Raw genomic sequence first — 24,909 nt, 5'->3', positions numbered from 1 at the left:
CAGGGAGACAAGTGTTCAGTCCATAACAGAGGGCACCGTGAGGCCGAGGCTAGTAAGAAAGCAGTATGTTTCGTGAGTCGTTACTTTGGGGGGCTGGGGAGGTGTGCAGTGATTGTGTTGAGGGCCCACGGCCTGTTTGGGGGTCCCCCCAGGCCGGCCTCTGGTCCTGTGCAGTGCACGTTCTCCAGGTGCGAGCATGAGCCAGCCTACAGGACGGAGCGCGGCACAGCCTCCTGTCTCTGCCTGGGGCTCCCCACTCGGACGCCCCATTACCCAAGCCCGTCCAGAGGCCTCAGACTTCAGTCCCACAGCGGAGCCCGTTGGAGAGTGAAAACGAATCCGTGCATCATCAAGCTGGTTTAATGATACCTTTGCTGGTGCCCCGTCTGCGACACCTGCCACCAGCCAGTGAGGCCCTGGGATTTGTCTCTGCAGCCTGTGCAGGAGAAAGTGTCCTCTTCTACGGTTCGTGCAGGAAGGCAGGGCTGGCTGAGTTCTCACGGCCTTTTCCCCTGAACGTTCTCTGCTTCTCTTGCCCATCTGCTCCGAGCACCCCCAGCTTGTGTCCCTAAGTGGCCGCATATTCTGGGGGGTTGCCCAGGGATGGCACGTTCTCCATCAATCCCATGGAAGCATTTCACCCTTGACTGTTGTCCTAAAAATAGACATCACGCTGGATTGTGTCTCAAGTGGATCTCGGACGCCAGCGAGTTCTTTGGTCCCAGCCTGCTTGCGGGGTCCTAGCTCTGACCGAGTGGGCCCGGTTCCCACTCAGGAGCCAGGTCAGCGCTGGGGAAGCGTCAGGTTGCTTGGGTGGGTAAGCCAGCTGGTGGAGACACATGGGATTTCTCGGCGGGATGTGGGTTTGAGCTGGCAACCTCGAACGTTCCTTTTTTCTTCTGTACAGACATGACTGCCCGGCTACCCTGGTCTCAGAGCCGCCCCTGCGGATTTTCTCCCTGGGCTCCACTGTCCTTGCACGATGGAAACCTCCTCAGCGGCATCTCTTCCTTGGATGTTTCCAGGCGCCCTGAGGCGGCGTGCGGAGCAGGAATGGTTCAGGCTGGAAATGTTGTAACCCGGGTGCTGGGAGCCCTGTTTGCCCCTCGTCCCAAACTGCAAGGCTGGCTTCTCAAAAGTACAACTTTGTCGTTTCTGAACTTGGTTTCGACATAGCTGCCTGTGTGCCAGGAAAACCCGCACCCGGGTGTCCAGCAAACCCTCCGCACAGCACCCGGTTTCCCCACAGACCCAGCTCGGCTTCACGCGCCTCGTTCCGTGCGCTGACGTGTCCTCCCTCGCAAGGTCGGGTCGGCCGTGCACCTGCTGCCCACGACCAGAGGGGTGCCCCATGCGTCCCTGCATCGGGTTGTTTGCACCAGGAAGGCCTAGAAGCAGCGTCTGGGGGCTGATCATCTGGGCGAGGGGAGTGGGGTGGGTTGGCCTGGGGAGGGGCCACCGTCAGCCCCAGGACACAGTGTGTGTGCGTCTCCGGGGGCACTTCCCACCCTCCTCCCTTGGCCTCACCCTCTGGTGGCCTCACTTGCACGCTCACACCTCTGTGGGGGGTGGGGGTTCCTGTGCCTGGGGCAGGGAGGGCAGTGCGGGGATGGGGGAGACCCCCCAGAGTCCCCATAATCCGGATGCAAGGATCCCCTTTCCAAAAGCTCTGCAGTAACCCTGCCTTCTCCTAAGTGTAGAGTTAGGGGCAAGGCAGCTCCGGGAAGGACATGGGTGCCCCCACTCCCAGCACGGAGAGGCTGGACCCTGACCCCTGTGCTCATGTGGCCCCTGGAAACAGCTGGAATGAGGCCAGTTTATGTCATCACATGACCCCCACCTCTGGAGCTGGCCTCCACCCCAGCTGCCCTTCGCTCCTGAACTTGAGCTGTGGAAGGGAGGCAAGGCTCAGTCTGCAGATGGGGAGGGCGTCAGGGGCCACTGGGGGCTCTGACCCGCTAGGGAGGATGTGGGTCCCCAGCGCCGTGTCCTTCCTGGCATCACACCCAAGCCAAGCTGCAGTCTTCAGGACTGGGACACATTTGGAGGCTGCCCCTTGATCGTAGGGACTGGAGTCCAGAATGAACAGCTGCCTCCGTGAGTTTCGTCCGGGGCGGCGGGGGGGTGCTGTGCTGGGCATCTTTCAAATCCTGGCCTCAAGCCTCGCGTTCCATGGTGGGGGGTGTGTGTGTGCTATGGCTGTTGCTACGGAAACCATCTGCGTACAGGTGTAGCCCATGGCACCTTACATTAGCTTTGCTGCTTTTCCACTACCTCCACCTGGGATGTGCTCCCCTGGGAGCGCACCTCCACCTGGGATGCCGCTCAGCCCGCGCACCTGGGAGCGCACCTCCACCTGGGATGCCGCTCAGCCCGCGCACCTGGGAGCGCACCTCCACCTGGGATGCCGCTCAGTCCGCGCACCTGGGAGCGCAGGGGACTGGACAGTCCCAGACAACCCCTGACCACGAGGGGCAAGAGCTGGTGGAGGGAAACGTCCCTTTTTTGAGCCTTAGCTGCACAAGCTGAGGCTCCTTCTGTGGCTTTCCTTGGTGGGTGCCCACAGGGCAGAGCCCTAAATTCCCCTTGGTGGTAACCCCCTTAGTAAGGTGTCCTCTTTCCGGGGTTCACTGCCGGGCCCCCTCCATTCCCTGATTGGGACTCATGTTCCCGAATAACCCTCCTGTGCAGAGTCCTTGTCCTGGTCAGCTTCTGGGGGAATGCGAGTCAGGGTGGTTGCTGATAGAGTTCAAATGACCTTATCAGGCAGAAAACTTACTTTATGACATGGAAATGGTTCTTAAAAAAGTTTACTATGAGATTGAATTTTAAAGGGTAACAAATTCTGAGCTGGGCTCCCAAGACCAGCCAGGTTCCAGAGAAAACTGAAACCAGAAATGTGCATGGGGGTTTCTTGGCAATATGGAGAGCTGATCTGGGGTGCTGGGTGAGAACTGAGTGGCTTTGTAAGTGCGTCTCTGCAGGGACCATCCTCCCGACGCCTACGAGTGGTGGTTGGGGTGTCTGAACACACACGGCTCCCTGAGAAGTGAACGGCAGGCCACAGACTTGGGTCAGGTCTGCAGGAACTCAGGAAAGGGCAGCGGCGGGGGCGGGGGGCCCGGCTCACCCACGGCAGGCTCGTGGGCCCAGATGCAGTGCGGGGTCGGCCACCTGTGCTGTCCGGATGCGAATGAAGGCAGCCAGCAACTCGGGGTATAAAAAGCTCAAAACCAACTTTTATTCTGTGGTTGTTACAGAGGTTAGATAAGTCATAGGCATACAAGTCACCAAGGACAGAGGGTCAATCCCCGGGGCCACCTGGGGCCGAGGATACTCGAGTGCGCCGCCAGGTGGCGTGGCTGACATCAGGTGCTGAGAAGGTCTCCGCTTCTGGTGGTCTGTAAGGACGTGGGGGGAGGCGAGCTCGTGCCGGACGATCTAAGGCTTTTTAAAATAAAAGGCACCCCTGGCCTTCCTGAGGGGATTCAAATTCACATCAGTGGTCTTTGGGAGAAAACAGAGCTGCCCGCGGAGTGGCCGGAGACCGGCTGTGCAGACCGCAGCCGGGAGTTCAGGCTTCCTTAGTCTACACCACCCTGTTAGGTGAGTTCAGTATGCGGGTCGGCGGCGGGCGCTCGGAAGCCGACTGTACAGGTGCAGACGAAGAAGTTAGCGACACCTAGTGCGTGATGTATGGCCGGACAGGGGTGCTGGGGAGGGGGACAGCCCCCCGCGGAGGGGAGGGGGGCCGGCACCTGCTCACAGCGAGGGGCTACTTGGTAGAAGCGCCGGTGCTGAATTCCTTTGGAAGCCTTTCCACTGGGTTTTTAAAGAAAACGAGATCCGTTTGGGGGCGTCCTCTGAGGTAATGAGTAAGAGTAAGCACCAAAGTGGCCCCCGGGCTGAGCGTGGCCCGGGACAGAAGCGCGTCGGGGCGGGCGGCCCCTCACAGGTTCTTCATGCACACCTGGCAGCGGCTGATGTGCGTCCGCACGAGCCCCGCTTTGAGCGTGTCGGCAGACGGCGCGCCCTGGAAGGTCTGCTCGGGGATGGCGGTGAGCCAGAAGCTGTACTTGTTGGCGTAGTAGTGGCAGGTCCCGCGGCCCCCGTTGCACTCGATGAAGGGCGTGGCGCGGAAGTCCTCCAGGCAGCTGCCCGGCGACACCAGCGACTGGCCGCCTCCCTCGTCACCGGCGGCTGTGTGCTGTGGGGGGGACACGGGGCAGGGCCATGAGCGCGTCCCCGTCACTGCACCCCAGCTCTGGAGCATCGGCCCTGGTCTACACAGCCCGCCGCACCGCACTCTTTAATGCTAGGAGCGTGGCGGGGTGAAGCCCACGGACGGCAGCCCAGGGTGCACGCGGCAGGTGCGGGTCCAGCGCCGTGAGCCCACACCCTGTACAGGTGCAGGCTGTACATCTGCAGCCGCAGATGTGCGGCTTAAGTGAAAACCTGAACAGAAGCAGGTTATACGGCCAGTGGACACGGCGGACTTCATCTGGGGGGAAATACCGTCTCCCGCATCACCCAAAGAAAGGGGTGTTTGCCTGGCGGGAGAGATACCAGAGTGTGCTTTTTTTTTTTTAAAGGAAAAATACAGTCAGTGTGTGGGGTCAGCCTGGGAGGTCGGTGAGGTAGAAATAAGGAGCAAAGACAGTGGCCCCTCCAGCCCCTCCTCGGCTTGCGCTCGTGAAGAGGGGACGGGAGCCGTTTGGAGAATCCCCCCTTGCTGATTTGTCTCTAACTGTCCTGTGACTTGTGTGGCAATTATTGCTCCCATCAGAGGGCGCCTGAGCTGATGGTGCGGCTGTTGCCAGGAGGCGGGCCCAGCGTCACGGGGACACTTTCTCTGGGTCTCAGGAATGGTGTAGCTCCGGTTAAAGCGCACCAGAGGCTCATGTAGACAGGCGCCATGTGGCTTGGAAGCACGGGCTGTGTGCAACGGGAGGGGACTCGGCTACAGGCTGTGGGGGGCAAGGGAGGCTGTCTTGGGACGCGCTGGGCAGGGAGCCTGGGTTAGCCTCTCTACACAAAACCATGGCAACAGAAAGCCTTGGAGTCTCCAGCTCACAGAAGGCAGGAGCCCTCCAGCCCAGAGCCGCCGCGCTCTGTTTGGGGTGAGCAGCGCCTCCCGCCACACCAGGTGTGAAGGAGCTGAGGCCACGCGGGGAAGGAGGGAGCCGTCGGGCGGCGGTCAGGATGAAGCGCCCTGCGGGGAGCCTCAGAGCTGGGACCACTTCACTCCCTCTGCAAGGGGGCAGCTCAGTTTTCATTTTTCAATTTCCAATGCAGGTTAAAAGATCTGAGGGACCACAGCTTATTCCTTGGGCCCAGAGGCTCCCTGATGGTCACGTGCAACCAAAAGGGATTTTCTGTCTGTCCTTAAAGGTCACCTTACAGGGTCATGGGCTTTCCACTCTCCCTACCATGGCGGAGTAAGCAGGAAAACTTTAGGGCTGCCATTAGGGTAGCCCAGTTTATCCTGATTATGCCCTGCACAAAGGCCTGGTGGCAAATTAACGGGCCCCTTCTGGGTGGGGGCACCCATGCCGAACATGGCTCAGTTAGCAAAGTGCAGGCAAAAGCGCAGGCTGTATTCCAGCTCTCATCCCCTGGGCCAGGTGCCTTTGTGCAGCGCACAACCTGAACAACTGTCCTGTGTGGTTATTCTTACAAAGGCGGCTGTTCTTGCTTCCCCAGGCAGGGTGTGGTTGGCGAGAGGAACTAGATTTTCACCCAGTTCCACGCTCAGAGAGAAAGCGGGCAGGTGCCACATACCATGAGGAAAGAGTATCCGATCCACAGACTCCGCCATCCAGCTGGGCAGTGGGGGATGGAGACATCTTGGCTGTGCACCGCTATGGCGACAGCTGGGGCCTCGCACACGGAGCAGCGACTGATGTAGGGCCTGATGTCGTCCTCTGCCACGGGCATCATGGGCAGCGGGGCAGTGGTGGACAACCAGTAGGACTTGTCGTTCCGACTGGCGAAGTAGCATACATCCCCGGGGTTGCAGTATAGGAAGGGCATGGTGCTGAACCGAGCCAGGCAGGAGCCCGCCAGTCCTGCGGAGAGGGGTCACCGCTGAGCGGGGCGGACGCTGCTCCCCCGTCCTGGCCAGGCCCCGGGGCCCCACGTCAGGCTCCGCCCAGCAGCCGCCTGGTGGGGCTCAGACCTGCACCGGGGACCCCGACCAAGCCAGAGTTCTGCGATTCCTTGTTTCGGAGCTGACCCTGCTGGTGTTTCAGCCCCGCCCTTCCGGAAGTTCCCACGTAGGCCTCTGCGCCGGGCCGGGTCAGCAGGGAGCGGGTCTTTATGAACGAGCACCCCGTGGCAGGGGTCTTAACGCACCGGCCCCATGAATCCCCTGGTAGGATCTCAGACGAGGGCCTGGCTTAGCCCACCCTGAGGGGCCCTCCCAGAAGGACCGCTGGCCGCACCCACCCCAGGGAACCTTCACTGCCCTGGGTACAGGGCAGGCCAGAGCGAGGACTGAGCGGAGCCGGCTGCCAGGCTCCCCGGCACGGCCCGAGCCTAGAGCCCACGGTGTGGCACCCGCAAGCTGGCCCAGCGCTGCGGCGTAGGCCCTGTCCTCGCTTCGCCTTGGCCCTGCTGTCGTTTCCCTTAGCCTTCGTCTGCAAGCAGAACGCGTCGACAGGAATGTGCACAAACCACCGGGGTTCGGCCTGACAGGTTCCCCACCACAGACGAAGGCACCCTCCCTGCACACCCCAGCTTCTAGCCGGGGCTTGCTGCACGCCTTTTGTGTGCCTGGGAGTCATTTTAATTCTTTCTGGCGACCAGGCTCACTTAAATACAGATGTGCACACACATTCCTATCTGCTCTCCCGGGGCTTCTGCATGAGGCCTGGCCTGGCCCCAGCCTGCTCTCAGAGCCTGCGGGAGCCACTGGTGGCCTCGGTGGGGGGGGGGGGGGCGGGCGGGCGCGGCCAGCCCCAGGCGGAGGCGCTGGACCCTGCGGAGGCCGCTGCCGCGCACTCTCTGCAGCGCTGACCTGAGGTTTGGAGGTTTCTAAGTCCATTTTAGTGTTTTCTGCAGCCCCAGGGTGTGGGCGGCCCGGTGTGCTCGGGCCGGCCCGCCTGAGTGCCTGCAGGAACCTCACCGGGGCTCAGTGACGCCACCTACCCAGGTCCTGGTTGTGGGCTTTCTCCTGGCCCTCCAAGTATAGCAGACTGTACCCGCTCCAGAGCTTGCTCATGCCCACGGGGCACTGGGGCTCCTGGGCCGTCTGACTGTGCTTCACCAGCAAGTAGCCGATACTGACGCTGCGGCCGGGCATGCCCGGCAGGCCGGGGGACCCCGGGCGGCCCGGCTCCCCTAGAACCAAGAGAAAGTGATCGCCTTTCAGCTGCCGCGCGGACTTTGGCGTGTGGCTTGACATGCTTGCCTCCTGAGGCCGCTCTCTGCTCTCCCCCCGAAGCCTGGCCCTCACTGGCTCTGCCCCTTGCAGGCCGAGAGCCTCCTGCAGATGACCTGATCCACCAGGGTCCTGAACCAGGGGCCAGGGGTTGCAACACTTGGGAGGCGGAAGGGCCCAGAGGACTGCAGGCCAGCCCCCACCCAACACACGGGCCTCCTCTGCCCCGGGCGCCAGGCCCCCCTGGCTGGACCTCCTGGGACAGGCCGCTCTCTGCACACGTGGGCACTTCTGGGTTAGAAACCTGCGTCCCGGCGTGATGCCTGCCCAGGGGTGATTCTGTCCCCGGAGCACAGCAGCATGTCCGGTCGGCCTCCAGCAGGACGTCCCTTCAAACATTCGGCATCCGTGGTCCTGGGTGACTCTGCCTTTTCTGTACCCTCTCCTCCGCGGACGCCCTCATTTGTCATCACTTCCTCATGGGACGTCCCCGGCCCCGCTCCCCCTGGGCCTGTCCTCTCTGCTTGTCTCAGGGCTCGTTCCTCCCTCCCCGAATACCACAGTCCGCCCGCCGTCCACCACTCACCTTCCTGGCCCACCGGCCCCTGCTGTCCCGTGGGCCCCTGGTCTCCTCGGAATCCGGGAATAGCAGACACGCCACCTCTGCCCTGGGGCCCTGCCTTCCCGGGAGCCCCGCGGAAACCTGCCGAGCCACAGACACAAGTGTGACTAGCACGGGACGAGTGACGATGCTCGGCATCACTGCTGCCGAACAAAGGCTTTTCAGCCGGAAAACCAAAGTGAAGACAAAGCAAACAAAACAGAGCCTTTCCCCGGCGGCTCTGCAGCAGGGCTCCCACCTGGCTCTCCTGGGGGGCCCTGGGGCCCCATCTCTCCCTGCGCCCCGGGGGGGCCTCTCCTTCCCTGCGGACCCGCTGGCCCCGGCTGGATGGTGATCTTCTGGGGGATTCCTGCGATCCCAGGGGATCCCACAGAACCAGGGGCACCTGGAAAGGGGAAAGAAGGCCCAGTTGGCACAGGAGAGTCCCCGGGCTCTCCTGCTTTGATCTGTATTCTATTGTTTTATCCGCTGGATCCAATGGTGGAGCTTTCCGGAACCATCTTGCTCTCCGGAGACAAGATGGATACCACCCACCCGAGAGGTCGCTCAGCCCTTTCGGCAATTCGGGTCATTCTCCACGTCCCAGCGGGGGTGACGGCAGGTCGCCATGGCCGGGGGAGCCCTCAGAGGGGTCCCCAAGCCCGAGGGGCAGGGACAGTGCCGAGGCCCACTCCCGGAGAGGGGCTCTGCGGGTGTGCAGACGGCCACTTACCTGGGAGTCCCCGGCCTCCCTTGGGTCCCTTGGGGCCTCGGTCGCCCACACTCCCGGTGGCTCCCGTGTTTCCCATGAATCCTGGCTCCCCTCTGGGCCCTTCAAGACAAGCAGCGCATGGAGGACTCACCTGTCTGGCCGGGGGCTCCAGCCTCTGGAAGGCGAGGGGCCCTCGGGTGGCGCCGTTACCTTTCTGTCCCGGGAGACCGAGCACGCCGGGCCGGCCCTGGGCCCCGGGCTCCCCGCCCCATCCTTTGGTTCCGGGGTTTCCTGGAGCTCCTGGGTTCCCCACATCTCCTTTGCTTCCAGGAAGAGCGGCAGGCCCAGGCGGCCCGGGGGGCCCTCGATAACCTATTGGCATCACGAGAGAGAAGTTACGTGGGAGGAAGGCGCCGGCTCAGCCACATGGCACCGGACGCGCTGCAGGAGGCGCTCGGGGGAGCAGACGCAAGGTCACCTGTTCGGGGGGAGAGCCTTTGGCCAGTCTAACGCTGGACGACTTTCTTCGTATACGTACGCCAAAACTTAGCATGTTAACCGTGTCTAAGTGTGTGGTGCAGGGGCACTGAGTACCCACCGTGCTGAGTGGCCATCACCACCCTGCACGGCAGAACTTTCTCGTCTTCCCAAACTGAAGCTCCGTCCCCAGGAGTCAGCGACTCTCCACCGGCTCCCCCAGCCCCGGCACGCTTCCTCCCTTCTGTCTGTGGGTCTGAGCGCTCTCGGGACCTCACACCGTGCTCGTCCCTCCCTGGGTGCCTTATTTCACTTTGCACAATAATGTCCTCAAGGTGGACACGACGTCTGTGCCATCCCCAAAGTAACCCAGTCCCCACCAGCTCCTGCCCCCGCAGAAACGGGAGTCCTGCTTACCTTCCAGGCCAAATATGCCCGGCGCCCCTTTGTCACCGGGTAAGCCAGACACGTTGGAAGGGGGGGTGATGCCTGGGAAGCCCTGAAGTCCTGGGCTCCCGACTGGGCCTCGTTCCCCTTGGGAGGGAAACAGAAGAAGTCCGTTTGAGCATCAGCATCCAACGTTTCGATCGATGGTTCTCCCCCCTCCCCCACCACTTCCTGTCCCAGAGCAGGGCCGTGATGGGAGGTGCCCGAGGCCGGGTCCAGGGAGGCCACCAGCTCCTCCTGCTGCCCAGAGGCCCCCACGCATCGAGCTCAGCGATGTGGCTCCTTGTGGATGGCACGTGGCCCTGAGAGGTTGGCTCTGTTGCTCACTAGCACTGGTGCTGGGACTGGAGGCTCCAGTCCTCGTGGGATGAAGCCTCTGAGCCACACAGATGCTTTCAGTCCCCCTGCGGCCACCCTTTGGTAGCTTGCGCCCCAGCTTTACAGAGTGGGTCCCCACTGCTCACAGTCTGTCCTTGCCAATCTGCCCACTCCCTAAGGATCTCCTGGTGACCCCAGATCAGTACTGGCATCCCTACCGGACGAGCAGAAGGGGCGGAACCCTGGAGGCCCCACTGAGCTCCCTTGTTTCAGCTCAGTGTCCACAGGGATGTCCTAGCGGAGAGTCCCCTTCCCCGATCACGGCCGAGGCTGCGGCCCAGCGGGCATAGGAGCCACCGGGTCATGGGGCGGCTGTGGCTTCTGTGTAGGGTGAGGACCTCACAGTGGACAGCTGCTTTAAAAAGGGCCACTAGTTTGGGAGCCCGTACGCCTCAGGTCCCTGGGATGGAGTGCAGGGGCTCCCCAGCAGGGGCGACAAGGATTCTGAGAAACATGCTGCACGGACAGCAAACAGAGGGATGAGTAGGGGTAAGCCAGCGACGCCCCGGGGGCACACAGCACAGCGGAGGTCAGGAGGACTTACGGGGTCACAGTATTCTTCCCGAACAGATAGTTATCGGACACTTAACTCTGGGGCAGGAGGCATTTCACTGAGGTATAAACGGGAATAAGAGAGGTGATTTCTGCCCCGGTGGAAACTGTAACGTCCCCCGTTGCCAGGGTCGGAGCCTGAACGGCACGCGGTGTGCGTCAGGCGTCGGCACTCATGGTCACACGGAGTGCAGTTGTGGGGGTGTCGTGAGCGCCGTCTACGGGCAGGACGGCATGCACCACGCGGGACCTACGCCTCTTGCCTCCCTCTGTTCCGGGTCTCACCACTGAATCCCGTGGCTGCGTTCCCTGACCCCTTCCAGAGGGCAGATCCCCTAACAAGCAGGACCCTCTGAAAACATGCTGCCTTGAGGACTTCTAGAGAAGCCAGCATGTTTGCTGGGCTCCTGTGTGTAAGAGCTTCATCTGTATTAACTCGCTGAATCCTCTCGACACCCAGAAGGTGTGTTTCTACCTTCAATTTATGAACAAAGCCATGTCTACGGTCACACCAAGCAAGAGGCAAAACAAGAACACACATGCAGGCACCTGACTTCAAAGTCATGGGCACTGACCCTAGATCCTCACCCCTGAGTGGGGATGTGCTGGTGGACTGACCCTAGATCCTCACTCCCAACTAGAGAGGTGCTGGTGGACTGACCCTAGGTCCTCACCCCCGAGTGGGGATGCGCTAGTGGACTGACCCTGGATCCTCACTCCCAACAGGGGAGATGCTGGTGAACTGACCCTAGATCCTCACTCCAGTAACTATCCCGAGGGTGATAACAGAGTACGATGGTGGGGGGCTGGCCAGGAGGTTCTGCAGAACAACCGGCACTGCCCATGTCTGCTCCGGGCCTTATCTCTCCGACTCACAGACACACTGGGTCTGGTTGTGCAGGTGGTGCCACTGGGTGGTGCTTGGCCTCACCTGGATCTCCTCGCTCCCCTTTCTGTCCTGGGGCTCCGAAAGGACCGGGGCGGATGTTGGGCTCTCCTGGGTCACCCCGGTCCCCAGTAGGACCGGGGAAACCGGGGTCTCCGTGGATGTCTGCACCTGTGGCAGGGGATAACAGCCGTGATGCCAGCATCCTCCCCTGCACCAGGCTGATCTCCTGAACTGGAAGGACAGTCACACTGTGCCGGGAGACTCGGGAACAGAGCCAGAGGTCAGCCGTGGTGATTTTGGCTAGCCACGCGGCCTCAGCATCCCAGATCTGATGGTAGCCGAACCCCTTCTCGGTCTGCAGAACCACTGGGGCCCCTGTCCATGTGGCCCTCGGATGACCACACAGCCCTCCCGGTGCCGTCCTGGCCCCTGAGCCCCCAAGTCCGGGACACCCCGCAGCACCCCTCCCCCACTGCTGGGCGTGGCCACGTGGGCGGGGCAGCGTCGGGTACCTGGGGATCCTGGAAAGCCTTTGGTGCCTGGCAGGCCGTGCAGTCCGCTGATGCCTCGGATGCCGGGAAAACCTGTGCGGGTTTCACTCACAGTTATTCTGCGCACTGGAGAGCAACGCAGCTCGTAAAGTAGCTCAGACCTGCTTCTGGTCGCTAGTGCACGGTCACCTGTCCACTTCCCTCAAAGGCACAGGAAGCATTCTGCATAACGTGACGTCCGTGGGACCCAGAAGAAGCACTCACATCAAGACTGTCCTCCTGGAATCTTTCTGCAGATTCCTTACACCTTTGAGGGAACTGGAAATGGTGTGTCGTTTCTCCCCCTGACGCCTGAGTCACTCTATAGATTTCGTTTCTAAGAACTGTGCTTGGAACCAACAGTCTGGCATGATTCCATTCCCTCTGGATTCCTGAGGACAAACATTTCTAAAGTAGGACCCGGGAGGCAGGGGGAGAGGCCTCCTGTGATGTGGGCAGTGAGTGTGGGTGGGGTGGGCCCCCTTCATTCTGAGCAAGACAGCCCTGGAAGGCCGGGTGACCCCCCCAGCTCCGGCCAGCCCTGGCTCAGCGGGCAGCCGGAAGCCCTGGACAGAACAGCGGGGACACCGGCTTCCGTCCCTCTGGCCAGATCTGCACTGCCCAGGTGCCGACCAGAGAGGCCAACCTGGCTAACGGCTCCTCCCCTCAACCGGCCGGGTCGGCTCTGCGCAGCTCCGCGTGTCCTGTCTGCAAGGGGAGAAATGCTCTTTCTTACCTGGCGAGCCTGGAATCCCCGGCCAGCCGTGGTCTCCTTTGTCACCGGGCAATCCCACTCGCCCTGGCTCTCCCTGCGGTCCCTGCAGCCCTGTCAGTCCTGGGAAGCCTGGGGGGACACGCGCATCCTTAAGTGGGACTGGAACCCCGAACTCAGGTCCCAGCTGGAGGAGGAGGGGCTTTGTGAGGAAGGACGAGCCTTCCTTCCAGCAGGGAATGCACCCCAATTGCAGGTTCAGTGGGGGTGGCTCAGCCTTGCCAAAGACAGAGCAGCTCGCATTCCCCCATTCTCGTCCTGTCATCCAAGTAGGGGTGCAGAGAGAACCCAGGAGACTCTGGAGGATTAGCGTCAGGGCTCCCAGGTCCCACGCGAAGCAAGGCAAAACAAAGCCAAAGCAGCGGCAAGAAAAAAGCTCGAAACTAGTGCCCTGTTCGCTTTCCATCTTAACTCAGGATCCGCAAACGCGTTTCTGCGCATTCAAATGCACAGAAGGGGTCCTGGAGCCAGGACTCGGTCTGTGTTCACGGGGAGATGGATGCTGGGCCACCCGAGCACATGCGTCAGCTCCCCGTGTGTCTCCCCGCGGCCGGCGCCTTGGTCCTCCCCACGAATTTGGTCCTAAGACAGAGCTAGGTCGTGGGCATCATGCAAGAGCCAGCCTCCTGGGGTGGAGTGTGCTTGCAGGAGACAAGGACACAGGCACACGACCGCCTCTGTCCCGGGGTCTGGGGGTTTGGAGGCTCAGCTGTGCAGGCGAGGGTGTGTGCGGGGAGGCCGTGCGACGGCAAGATCTCATACCTGTTTGCCCTTTGGGTCCGGGGGGGCCCTGGACGCCTGGCACGCCTGTTATCCCGGGGAAGCCGACTTCGCCCACCGTTCCTCTTTCCCCAAAGAATCCCTTTAGACCTGTAAGCACAGAGTTCCTGCTTGGAGCAGAGCAGGACCTGCCTCCCTGGGGCCTAGCCCTTGCAGGGCTCAAGGGGACACCAGGAAAGCGACGCTGTCATTTCACATTTGTGCCTCTGCTGTGAACGGGCTGTGCATATGAGCATGATCCTTCCCTGACTAATATGTTCTCTAACTCAGTGGCCCCACGTCCTGGTGTCCATGCCCTTGTGCATGGATGGGGCTGACCGGGGCGGCCCCCAGGACACTGCAGAAATGCAGGTGTGTCACTTCGAGCCTTGGCCATAAAATGCATCATGGCCATCCTTTGTCCCCTCTTTGGATGGCTGGCTCTGGAGAAAGCCAGCTGCCCGGCCGTGAGGACACCCAAGCCAGTGGGAGAGGCCCACGCGGTGAGGAGCCAGGGCGCCCTGCCCTCGGCTCCTGGAGGGCACCGTCTTGGGGGTGGACCCTCCGATCCCAGACCAGCCTGCGGACGGTGCAGCCCCGGAGTCAGACCCGCTCAGCGCCCGGATTCCTGGTCCTCACGCAGTGGGAGATGGCACCCGCTTGTGGACGCCCCCCCGAGGGTGGCTGACATGCATGTCGCGGCCCCACTTCCCCTGGGGCTGGAGTCCTGTGGGCACAGTGGGAGACTCTGCTTCCTGGGCCCGCGGCTGAGTGACACCGAAACATTCAAGTGGGGGCAGCCACGATTCCTGTGGGGAGCGGCTTCTCTTCCCCAACATGTTTTCAGTTGAACAGATGGGGTCTTCGTCAGTGACTACAGAGCAAAGATGGTTTTGCCCTTCTGCTTTTATAAACCGAACTGTTGGAGAAATTCTTTAGAAGGGGCAATTTAGCCAGCCCAGGGGACCCGTGTGGCTGGGAGGAAAGCCACCAGGAGACCAAATTCTAGATCTGCAACGAGCCCCGAGAAGCCAGTAGACAAGGGCCCATGTCTGCCTCCACACTAGACTGAACCCCTCTGTCCACAAGATGCGCTGGTCACTGTGTCATCTGCTTCCTGTCCCCTAACATCCCTTTCAGGGACAGACAGAGCTTTCCTGCCTTTGTCTTCAGGTTTAGTTTGATAAACAATTCCAGCGTCTTGTGTGCACATGGGCTCGAAGACCTCAAACCGTTCCCTGAAGTGTGACTCAGCCACACAAACAGTGATACGCTTGGCGAGCCAGTGCCCAAGTGAGCCGCACGCAGGGCTCAGGGCTGTTGCTGAGATGCAGGGGCGGGAAGGACTCACGTACCTGGTGCCCCAGTGACGCCCCGCTCCCCCTTCAGGCCTGGGCTTCCCGGCAGATCTATAGTGTCTCCAATGTCACCTGTGGCAGGCAGAAAACACGGTTGACAACAGGTCTTCCAATGGCAGGTGGTTAGTTTTGCAACTTTGCTGTGTTCCATTCCTAATAGAATAATTTGCTTCGAAATTCCTAACAGCATCTCGGGGTCTGACCACCACACCTGCCCGGAATGCTCTGGATGGTGGATGCCCTACAGTCACGGTCCGAGCAATACTCACCGAAGTCACCTGTGGGGCCAACCTCGCCGTACAGGCCTGCTCTGCCCGGAGCTCCCTTGTCGCCCTAGAGCAAGGTCAGACGTGAAAACATCTCAGAAGGCTGTTCACAGAGTAAGTTTGTAATTCCGAAGGGTTTAGCCTGTTCAGCTATTTGGCTAAAACCAACACTCAGGGTTTGTTATCTGATCGATTTGCAGCAAAGCCTTCGAGTTTTTCCGCGTAACAGTGGTTCCTCCTGGACCGTGAAGCCAGACACTAAGAACTGACACTAAGAACAGAGATGATGGGTGTCGCGGTCACGACGGTGGTGGCAACACGCACGGCTGACTACATCCCACCCTGCCTGGCTGTGCACCGGCGCCCGTGCTGGGTCCTGTCTCAAGAGCGCCATTGAAACTTCAGGACAACCCTATGAAGTAGGTACAGGTGTCCCGTTTGACAGATGAACAAGCTGAGGCACAGAGAGGCTAAGGGATTTGCCCGAGGTCACCCAGCTAGGAAGCAGCAGAATGGGGACTGGACGTGGGCCACCGGATTCCCGAGCTTGCTCTGATGCCGCCCGGCCTTGTGCTCCGTCTGTGGGCACTGAGACGTCCCGAAATGAGGTTGGTCGCTGATAATGACGCCGGGATGGCGTCTGCGTGGCTCTGTGACCACGGACAGCATGGCTCCCCCGCCTCCGGCGGAGGGCGGCATTCCTGCTCTACACTGCAGCGTGGGCGGGGGATTCCACACGACCTCTCCCGGCCCGGCTAACTCGAGTCTGAACCACGACCGTGGCCCCGCTCTGGGGGGTGCGGGGAGGCGGCGCCCGAGGCCGCGTCCCTCTTCGGACGGCACTCTGTGTTCTGTTCTTACAGCTTCCCCTCCTGACGAGGAGCACACATCCGTGTGGCCCACTCATCTCCACGGCTCGGCTCCATGAACTTTACTTGTGTGCCTCCCACATAATGACATCGAGCGTTTTCAGCCTCCAGAACATTCCCTCGTGCCCTTCCCTAGTCCCTAATCTGGCCCGAGACGGCTGCTGTCTGGCTGACCTCTGTCCCAGTCTCGTTGGCTCTTGACCTTTACACAGACGGGGTCACATCGTTAGCACTTTCTGCTTTATTTTGTTCAGCACGACGTCACCCGTATGGTTGCATTTCTCGGGAATTCTCTCGACCGCGTGATCACCAGTGGTGGTGGCGTGCGCACCGCGTGTCCTCACAGTGACCCGGGGACCCGGGGCCGCCTGAGCCCCAACTCTGAAGCCGGCTGTGGACCACTCATACCCCAGTGGATGCTGGACCCGCACCCGCTCAGGAGCAGAGGGGAGAGGAGCGATCACAGGGAGATGTGGAGTAGGCGATGCCCACTTACCCTACTTCCTGTGAACCCGGGAAACCCTATGATTCCGGGGGGGCCAGGCACGCCGGGGAATCCTGGTGAACCAGGCACGCCGGGAACGCCGATGTCTCCTTTGACTCCTTTGATGTGGCCCGGCCTCCCCGGCAACCCGGGGACTCCCGACAGCCCGGGGATCCCTGGCATTCCGGGAACACCTGTGGGAGCACCCCGAGTGTGAGCTGCCACCCCTGCAGGGGATGTGGTGGCCGCCCTCCCCAAGCATGTGGCTTTGCAGTTCCGATGGCTTCAAATCTTAAACCGGGAAGGTGAGGCTACTCAGGCCGCAGAGAAGCCGCGGGCCACCGCCTGGTCAAGATGTTGGGGTCAGAGGAGCTGGAACAGAGCGGGGCCTTCTCGGAAGAAGGGGCATCTGGTGCAGGAAATACTGCCCCTGGGGCAAAGCGGGGTGGGCGGGGGGTGTGTGTGCCAATGCTCACCTTTTAGGCCCAGGTACCCTTTCAACCCCATAGGCCCTTCATCTCCTTTCTCTCCTTTGATGTCTTTCATTCCTGGCAGGATGATGGGAGGTGGTCCTGGGGGCCCGGGGTCCCCGCGGCTGCCTGCAAGGGAACAGAATACAGTCTCTCCCTTGGCCTCCGGGCCAGGCGGAGGGGCACGGGAGGAGGCCCCTCGGCCACGGCTGTCCCTGCCAGTGAGTCCTGAGGGGCTCTGAGCTCCGGGGAGGCATGTCCCCCCCACCCCCGCTCCCGACTGGGCCTGAACCGGGGGCAAGGGTCTCCGAGAGAGGCCGAGGCTGATGGCAAATGCCTGGCTTCTCCCACGACTTCTTCTCCACGTGAGCAAGTGCGGACCCGCACCCCCAGCCACTATGGAACTTTAGGACATCTTCTTGCCCTGGAAAGGAACCCTGTGCCCATCAGCAGTCACCCCAACTGTTGCCTACCCCCCACCCCAGGAAGCCATGAATCCACGTCCCGTCTCTGTAGATTTGCCTATTCTGGACATTTCACATAAAGGGAAGCAGACAACGTGGCAAAATGCTCTCAAGTTTTATCCACGTTCTAGCAGGTTTCAGACCCTGGTCCTTCCTTCTTGCTGGTCAGCGTTCCTTCATGTAGATCTGGAAAGTTCTCATCATCAGGAAAAACTTCCGTAACTCTGGGTGGTGACGGGTGTTAACTAGTCTTACGTGGTGACCATTTCACTTACACACAAACACTGAACCTCATGTCATCACCGGAAACTGAGGTTGTTTTCAATTATACCTCGATAAAAACCTCTGTTGAATACAAACAAAAGTTTCCTTGGGTTGGAGTCTTCCCTCATGACACGGCTGGTGGGTTGAGGCTGGGATAAAGTCTTCTAATTTTTGTTAGTTTCCTTCTTTTCTAATTGTGCCTAGGTTTTGGGTGTCTGTGGAAGATTCATTTTAAGCAGGGCTATGCCCCACAAAAGTGAGTCCCAACCCTGTCAGAAACACGGTTCGAGAGGTGGACATACCTTTCACACCCGGCTCCCCAGCCAGACCCTTCAGTCCTGGAATTCCAAAAAATCCAGCCTCTCCTTTGTTTCCCGGAAACCCGGGTCTTCCTTTGAGTCCGACCATGCCTTGGAAGCCATCCATCCCGGGTGAACCTCTCCCGCCTTCAGAAGGGACGAGAAAACTGCTGGGTTAGCCATGGATAAACACACGGGACATTTCAGTCTTGCTCGTCTGTGACATTCCGAAGAGGCTAGGATTCCCTGCCCTAAAACGGGGATTTCTGGGGCACCATTCCTAAGGGACTTGTCTGCTGACCTGCAAACAGACTGAGGTGCACAGAGTCAGCCCGCCTGCCGAGCGGCCCCTGGGGCCGAGACGAACGGCAAACGTGTAGCGGTCGTATGAAAGTCGCAAGGGAAACGGATGGTAACCTATGTCCGTGGCCGCCGGGGAGAGGGTGCGGCCGGATGTTAACGCTGCGCCCAGTGTGGGGAGCCCGCAAAGGATCCCTGGAGAGGTAGATCCCCGTGTGGCCCGACAGTCAAGGGCCAGAGGGCTCCCCTTCTAGGAAAACGGGCCTCGGTTCGCGTGCAAATAAACCCAGCCCAGGGACCAGGTGTTTTCCTCGGTTTTGGTTTTGTGATAACCAACCAGCCTCTGGATCTGACCCCAGTGTCCTGAGAGGCCTCTCCACAAATCTCCCACGCGGAGACTGAGTCCTGCTCCCTCGTCTGGGTACAGGAGTGCCTCGGCATTTTGGGGCAGGTCAGTCACACCCAGCCTCGCATCCCCCGAGGTGGGCTGCCTCCCGGGGGCCCCAGCCTGCTGGTGAGCGGGGCTAGCCTCTCCGAGTCCCAGTGTGACCCCACGCCCGCCTCAGGGAGTGCCCCACGTGCCCGCCGTTACCTTTCTGCCCGGGGATACCAGGCATTCCGCTCATTCCTTTAAACCCAGGACTTCCCGGGGGGCCTCTCTCCCCCAGCAAACCAGGATCACCTCTGTCGCCGAAGAGACCCTTCATGCCCACAGGGCCGGGGACGCCGGTGTGCCCTGGGTCCCCTCTGTCTCCAGGCAGGCCTGGAGAGCAGAGGAGAAAAAGATAAACAAACTTAGAAGACCCAAATGCTCGCGGGGCCTGTCACCCTGGACAGCGCCCAAGGGACGTGGGCACCCAGCCTCCTTGTGGGGGGTGCGGCCTCGGGGGGGCTTGGGGGGCAAACAGCCTGTGGCTTCATCTCCGTGCCTTCTCCCCACCCACCCTCCCCCGACGGAAGGCCCTGCCTCTCTTCCCAATTCTGCCACTTTCAGAAAACAAGTGACACCCCTCCTCAAAGCAGAGCAGTGATTTTGAAGTTCCACAGTGGAAATTTCATTTTTCCTACTGAAATCTTGCCGGGGACCCCAATATACCACAGATATGAAGGATGAACGGGTTTCTCAAGTAGTTTGAGCTCTTGTTTTGGCAAAATACATGTCCCGTTTCTAGAACCTGCTACGAGCTGTGTCCTCCCCCCTTTCATATGTTGAAATCCTAAAGCCCCAGTCCCGCGGGGCGGGAGGGCCTTGGAAGACAGGGCCTTGAAATAGGTCATTACAGAGAAACAGGTCCTAATCAGATGTGGCCGGTGTCCGTTTACGAAGAGATCAGGACCCGGACACACCCAGGGGGACGTGAGACGTCCGGCCTCGAAGTTTGTGCGAGAATGAATGTTGTTTTAAGCTGCTCGGTGTGGGGTTTTTTGGAACCCCTACAGGTCTGGCAGGGGGTGCCCTGGAGCCCAGGGTGAGAACTCTCTGGGGGGAGGGTGGTGCTAGTTCACTTGTCAGTACATGTGAGGCCCTGACCCCCCTCCAGGGCAGGGGGCCTCCTCACCTCCGTGACCGGGGGCGCCTGGCAGCCCCAAGGGCCCCTCCCGGCCGGGAGCTCCTGGGAAGCCGTGCTGTCCCGACGGCCCGGGCAGGCCTGGCTGGCCCGAGGGTCCTAGGAAGCCCGGCTGGCCCTTCAGGCCCGGCATTCCCGGCATGCCCTGGCTTCCTGCGGGATCAAGACAAGTGGGTGAGGCCCAGCCCACGCCGCCGACCACAGCTGCCTCTCAGATGTCCTCTACCAAACGGCGTCTCGTCCGTTCCGGGCGACCCCGGAGGGCCCCGGAGGAGGCACGCAAGTGTAAGGGATACGCTCCCAGCGACTCCGGCGGCCACCCGCCCACACACACGGCCGCGCGCCCTTCCTGCCGACCACTGGTCACATCAGTGCACCGAGAACACACCCTGGCAGCCTGACGGCAAGCTGTGAGTTCAAGTTTGGGCTTTTTTCTACTCGACGTTGTGTTTTGAGCATTCTGCCACACTTTAAAATATTCTTTACGTGTTGAATGGGTATGCGCGCAGCAGGACTGCGTCATGTGGGCACATTCAGCGCCCGCCCAGCCCTGCTCTTGTGGACAGTGTCGCAAGGGATCTGTGCCCGCGTTAGAGGCCGTTTCTTCGGGACGCTGTCCTGGAAGCTGACGTCGTGGGTCAGGCCAATGCTCACTCACGCTGCGGCCGTGCGCTCCAGCGTCGGCTCTGGCCTCTGCACCCGGCCGCCCTCCTGCGGGCTCTCTCCGTCGGGGCTGGTGCGGATGCAGACGGGACCCCGGCCGGCAGGATCGGGGGGAAGCGCCCGATCAGCTGCGAGACGCGCGGGGTGGGGTGAGAGTGACATTCCTTTTTTCTTGGGTTGGGTTTTTTTTTTTTAAGATTTTATTTGTTTATTTGAGAGAGAGAGAATGAGAGATAGAGAGCACGAGAGGGAAGAGGGTCAGAGGGAGAAGCAGACTCCTCGCTGAGCAGGGAGCCCGATGCGGGACTCGATCCCGGGTCTTCGGGATCATGACCTGAGCCGAAGGCAGTCGCTTAACCGACTGAGCCACCCAGGCGCCCACGGGTTGGGTTTTTAATGAAAGTTTTGTTCTCCTATTTTCCTTTGGGGATATTGATATTTTTCTTACAGATTTTAGTATCCCTCATATACAATGACTGATTTCTTCCACAGCTATTGTAAAGTTTACTCTACTTTGCTGCCCAAAATTTCATTTTGTTTTTGACGTGAAGATTAGCATTCACGTGCAAACTTTATGCACTGTGTGTGCACGCACACGGTTTCTTCCCTTGCTTTTACATTTAGAATATCCTGCCCGAACCAGCTGGTCACGTGAGCATGTATTTTCTCGTAGGCTTTTTTTTTTTTTTCCAGATAGTAAATCTCCGGGCCTTTCTTCTTGGGATTTAAAGTTCACTACGTTCCTCCAGTTAATACCAGTAGGAGGGCCGATGCCCATTTCACAGAGCTTCTCCGATGACCTTCAAGCGCACCTACTCATTGAGCCCACGACCATCCTACGGAGCGTGCGGGCTGACCTGAGTGGAGGGGCAGACAAGTCGGGGGATGGAGGGGAGGGGCATTAACAAAAGGGACCAAGTCAGTGCTGGACCAACCCAGAATCCGACGTGTAAACGTGTGTCCCAGTTGTCTGATATGTGGACACAATGGGGGAAACAGGTCTGCCAAGAGCAGGAGCGGATTTGAGGCAGAATCCTGCAAAGAGATTCTCCAAGATGCATGGACGCATGTCCTCACATTCTCCAGTCTTACTACGTACGGGAAGTGAGGGCACGTCTATGGCTCAGCTTCTCCTCTGGTGTTAACAGCTCCAGACAGAGCATAATGCTCGTAGCGCCAACGGTCTTGGACAGCAGGCCGTGCTGGAAGCGGTCAAGTCTGACGGGGGGGGGTCAGGCTCCTGCCGCAAACTGTGCCCGTCCGTGAGGATGGGCAGATAGCTTCACCGCCAAGAGCCCTCCAGGCTGCTGAGCTGAGAGAGTTCACGGGAGCGGAGATGGGAGCAGAGGCTAGTGGGTTGGTGTGTCCGAGCACGGTTTCTGCAGTGCCTCCTTCACAGGAGTGCGATGTGGGTGGGACCGGCCGCAAGAGAAGGGGTCTGCCCCGACCACGGCTACTTCAGTAGCTGCCCTAGAAAAGTCGGGCCTGGGTGGCTTGCTCCTCAGCTGTCTGTTGTGACATCAGAACTCAATATTTTAAGCCCATTTCCATTTCTAGAACATGTGCTAAAAAAGGAACACCAACAAAAAAATCTGCTTCCTTCAGCAAAATAACTGTAACTCGTGGACCTGGGCCCCTGTTCTCTATGCAGGCTCTTTGCCCACACACAGGCTGCACCTGGGCGTTCCTGCACCAGGCCCACGCGGCCGAGCAAGCCGCTTGCCCACTGCCTCACTGCCCCGGCCGGTGGGACCCACGCGCAAACAGGTTCTCGAAGCGTTGAAGCTCCCAAGTCAGAACTTTTACTAAACAGTCTGTGTAAGTAAGCAGGTCGCCGAGGGGACACGGTCGGCGGGAAACCTCCACAGGCCCAAACGTCAAGCCGTGGCCATTTGTTATGCTCCAACACTGTGAAGTCTGTGGGAAATAGTTACATTTAAGAACATCCATCGGAAGGTCCCCCTGTGAAGAGCCTGGGTGCTTTGTGCAGCCGGAGAGCACGGAGATTGTTGGGGACGTGGCGCTGCTGCTCCTTTAAACAGCCTCCAGGGAGGCCGCCGCGCTCTGTGCTGTCCTGCCAGCTGGCCAGCCTCCGAGGAGCGACGCTCGCAGCTCCGTAACTGACCGGGGGCCGCCACGTCGGCAAGGACAGACCCAGAAGTCCCGGCAGAGGGTCCCCACCACTGCATGACTTTACCCACGGCCCGTGTACCTGCTTGATGTGTGTGTAAGAGGGTGAGTGTGGATGTGATCGTGTGTGTGAGAGCGTGTGGGCACACGTGTGGGTCTCTGTGTGTACGAACAGGCATATGCGTGTGTGAATAAGCCTGTGGATGCATATGCATGAGCGTGCGGGTGCACGTGCACAGGTGTGTGTGGACCGTGCGTGCGAGCCCGTGTGTGTGCACTCTGGCACTCTCAGGCTCCTCCTTCCATTCTTTGGCCTCCCCCCAGGGGATCTCTCGATGAAGCCCGGCACCCAGGCTGGGGGTCCTCCTCTTCAGTCGACAGTGGGGATGTGATCAACATGGGACCCCCTGCCCCGTCCCCCCTCCCCCAGCCCCAGCCTCAGGCCTCCTGGAAACAGACAGGCTCATCTGAGAACCCACTGGCGCTCCTGAGCCTGGCGAGTTCGCCTGTCGAGGACCAGGCTTCCTCCGCCTGAGTGTTCTGAGGCCCGACGGCACTGGAGGGACGAGCCACCCGCTTCCTGCACCACTTCTGCCTGGGCTTGGGAGCCGGCACTGACAGCCGGGCCATTGACGGACGAGGAGTCAGTTCGTGAAGTCATGGCTCTCCCTGCATCTCCATATCTGATCGGCAACACCAACGGTCTGGCGGTCTCCGGTGCGTGGCGCACCAGAAGGTAAATGCTTGCTCTTCAGTGACTTCCAGTCTTCCACAGGCCAAGGGTGCTTGGGGTTCGGATGCCAGTTCTGCATAAACTGGATTCACAGAGCCATCGGATGCCCTGGCCACGCACCAGACTACTTCCTTACATGTACACCGATGATGCTGTGGATGTTAAAATGTCCCACTCTGTCAGTTTTCACACCAGCCGGTTAAGCTGGGCTCCACGTCATTTCTGTCTTCTGCCTTGCCCTATATTCCTCAGCACGGACTCTTCCCTTCACACCAGCAGCACACATTCTGCAGAATGCTCCCCGCCCAGCTTGAGAACAGACGACAAGCATCATTAGTCTGTACGTGTGAAAGCTCCGAAGGCCACCCCGTCCTGGCTATGGAACGTAAACCCAGGGATGATCAGTGTCCTAAGACCTTCTAAAGAGATACTGGTACCGAGTGTGGGGGAGAAAAAGCAACACGCACTCCATACAGCCTGTGGTTTTCATCAAATCCTGGGAGGGATTTCGGACCCACCTTCGGGCGCCATGGTGCTGTGGGACTGGGCTCCCCGCTCCCCTCCCGCCGTGAGGACTTACCCCTGAATCCAGGTGGGCCTCTCTCTCCCGGAGGGCCTTTCAGCCCGGGCTGTCCTGGCAGTCCAGCATCACCCCGGGGCCCGGGCTGGGCTCCCAGAACTTCTCCGGGAAGGCCCCTGTCCCCGGGGGGCCCGATGGGGCCTGGCAGACCAGTGGGACCTGAGGGTCCATCCGCACCAGGAAGGCCTGCTGCACCTTTGGATCCTCGGGGCCCCACGAACCCTGAAAGGAAACATGGGTCGTCCCCGTAACTACAGGTTAACATTGTGATGGGCCAAGACAGGTATCGGAAAGAGGCTGTAAACGGCAAGGTTGGCAGTCGGGGGCCTCAGCTCAAGCCCTCGCCCAGTCTCCCACCTTGGGACCCACAGCCTTCCACCCTGCTCCACCGTCTGGCCCCCAGCCCCATGATGTAGCTGAAGTGCAGAAGACCTTTAGAACCAGCTGCTTCTTGGACCTGAATCTTCATAATTCATGCACTTCCTTGTTGTACTAAGATTCCCCAAAGAATGGCTCCCGTGGACCTTCCAAGTTATGTGTGTGCCAAGTGAGGACAGAATTCCCTCCAAGTCCAGGAAAAAGGAGTATGCTCTTTTAGTCACCAATGGCTTCTATAATTCACTGTGTCAAATGTCGATGAGCGCTTGCTCAGAGGAGCACAAGCTCGAGAGCCCAGCGGAGCACAGACCCTCGTGTGTTGTCTGGTGAGAGAGAGATTGGAGTCGACATCTGAGGGCCTTATGCCTTTGGTGACAGACTCAGGAGAGGACAGCATTGGGTTGCCTTTGGAATGTTCAGCATCAACCAGAAAAAATCGTTCCGTACACCTGTCTCTTTTTTCCTGTAGGAGCTGGAGGGATCTTATGCAAAACTCCAGCGTGACATGAGTGATGGGAAGGTGGAGAATTTTTAATTTCCCAACCAAGGAACGAAGTGGTCATCAAGCATGTGTTGACAGTTCCT

General features: G+C 60.0%; 1 protein-coding gene across 1 annotated transcript in view; it reads right to left on the bottom strand.

Annotated features, from left to right (window-relative positions):
• Positions 1-3,217: 3,217 nt before the first annotated feature.
• The window catches only part of COL4A2 (collagen type IV alpha 2 chain), a 166,067-nt gene continuing 144,375 nt past the window's right edge, over positions 3,218-24,909 (bottom strand). The window contains exons 28-47 of the mRNA XM_028087375.2: positions 23,947-24,168; positions 19,832-19,993; positions 18,865-19,035; positions 17,976-18,119; positions 16,952-17,074; positions 16,488-16,669; positions 15,126-15,189; positions 14,854-14,928; positions 13,502-13,609; positions 12,704-12,811; positions 11,950-12,021; positions 11,480-11,605; positions 9,589-9,705; positions 8,905-9,066; positions 8,716-8,814; positions 8,242-8,388; positions 7,968-8,084; positions 7,150-7,341; positions 5,782-6,068; positions 3,218-4,207 (exon numbers count right to left, since the gene is read on the bottom strand). Of these exons, the coding sequence (XP_027943176.1) occupies positions 3,950-4,207; positions 5,782-6,068; positions 7,150-7,341; positions 7,968-8,084; positions 8,242-8,388; positions 8,716-8,814; positions 8,905-9,066; positions 9,589-9,705; positions 11,480-11,605; positions 11,950-12,021; positions 12,704-12,811; positions 13,502-13,609; positions 14,854-14,928; positions 15,126-15,189; positions 16,488-16,669; positions 16,952-17,074; positions 17,976-18,119; positions 18,865-19,035; positions 19,832-19,993; positions 23,947-24,168 (2,936 nt within the window). The 3' untranslated portion in view covers positions 3,218-3,949. The remainder of the gene's footprint in view (positions 4,208-5,781; positions 6,069-7,149; positions 7,342-7,967; positions 8,085-8,241; positions 8,389-8,715; positions 8,815-8,904; positions 9,067-9,588; positions 9,706-11,479; positions 11,606-11,949; positions 12,022-12,703; positions 12,812-13,501; positions 13,610-14,853; positions 14,929-15,125; positions 15,190-16,487; positions 16,670-16,951; positions 17,075-17,975; positions 18,120-18,864; positions 19,036-19,831; positions 19,994-23,946; positions 24,169-24,909) is intronic.

Source organism: Eumetopias jubatus, unplaced genomic scaffold (assembly GCF_037043125.1).
Source record: "Eumetopias jubatus isolate StellerSeaLion01/CBP00866 unplaced genomic scaffold, mEumJub1_p1.0 scaffold_3, whole genome shotgun sequence".
Taxonomy (NCBI): Eukaryota; Metazoa; Chordata; class Mammalia; order Carnivora; family Otariidae; genus Eumetopias; species Eumetopias jubatus.
This window is presented reverse-complemented; position numbering and strand designations above follow the sequence as displayed.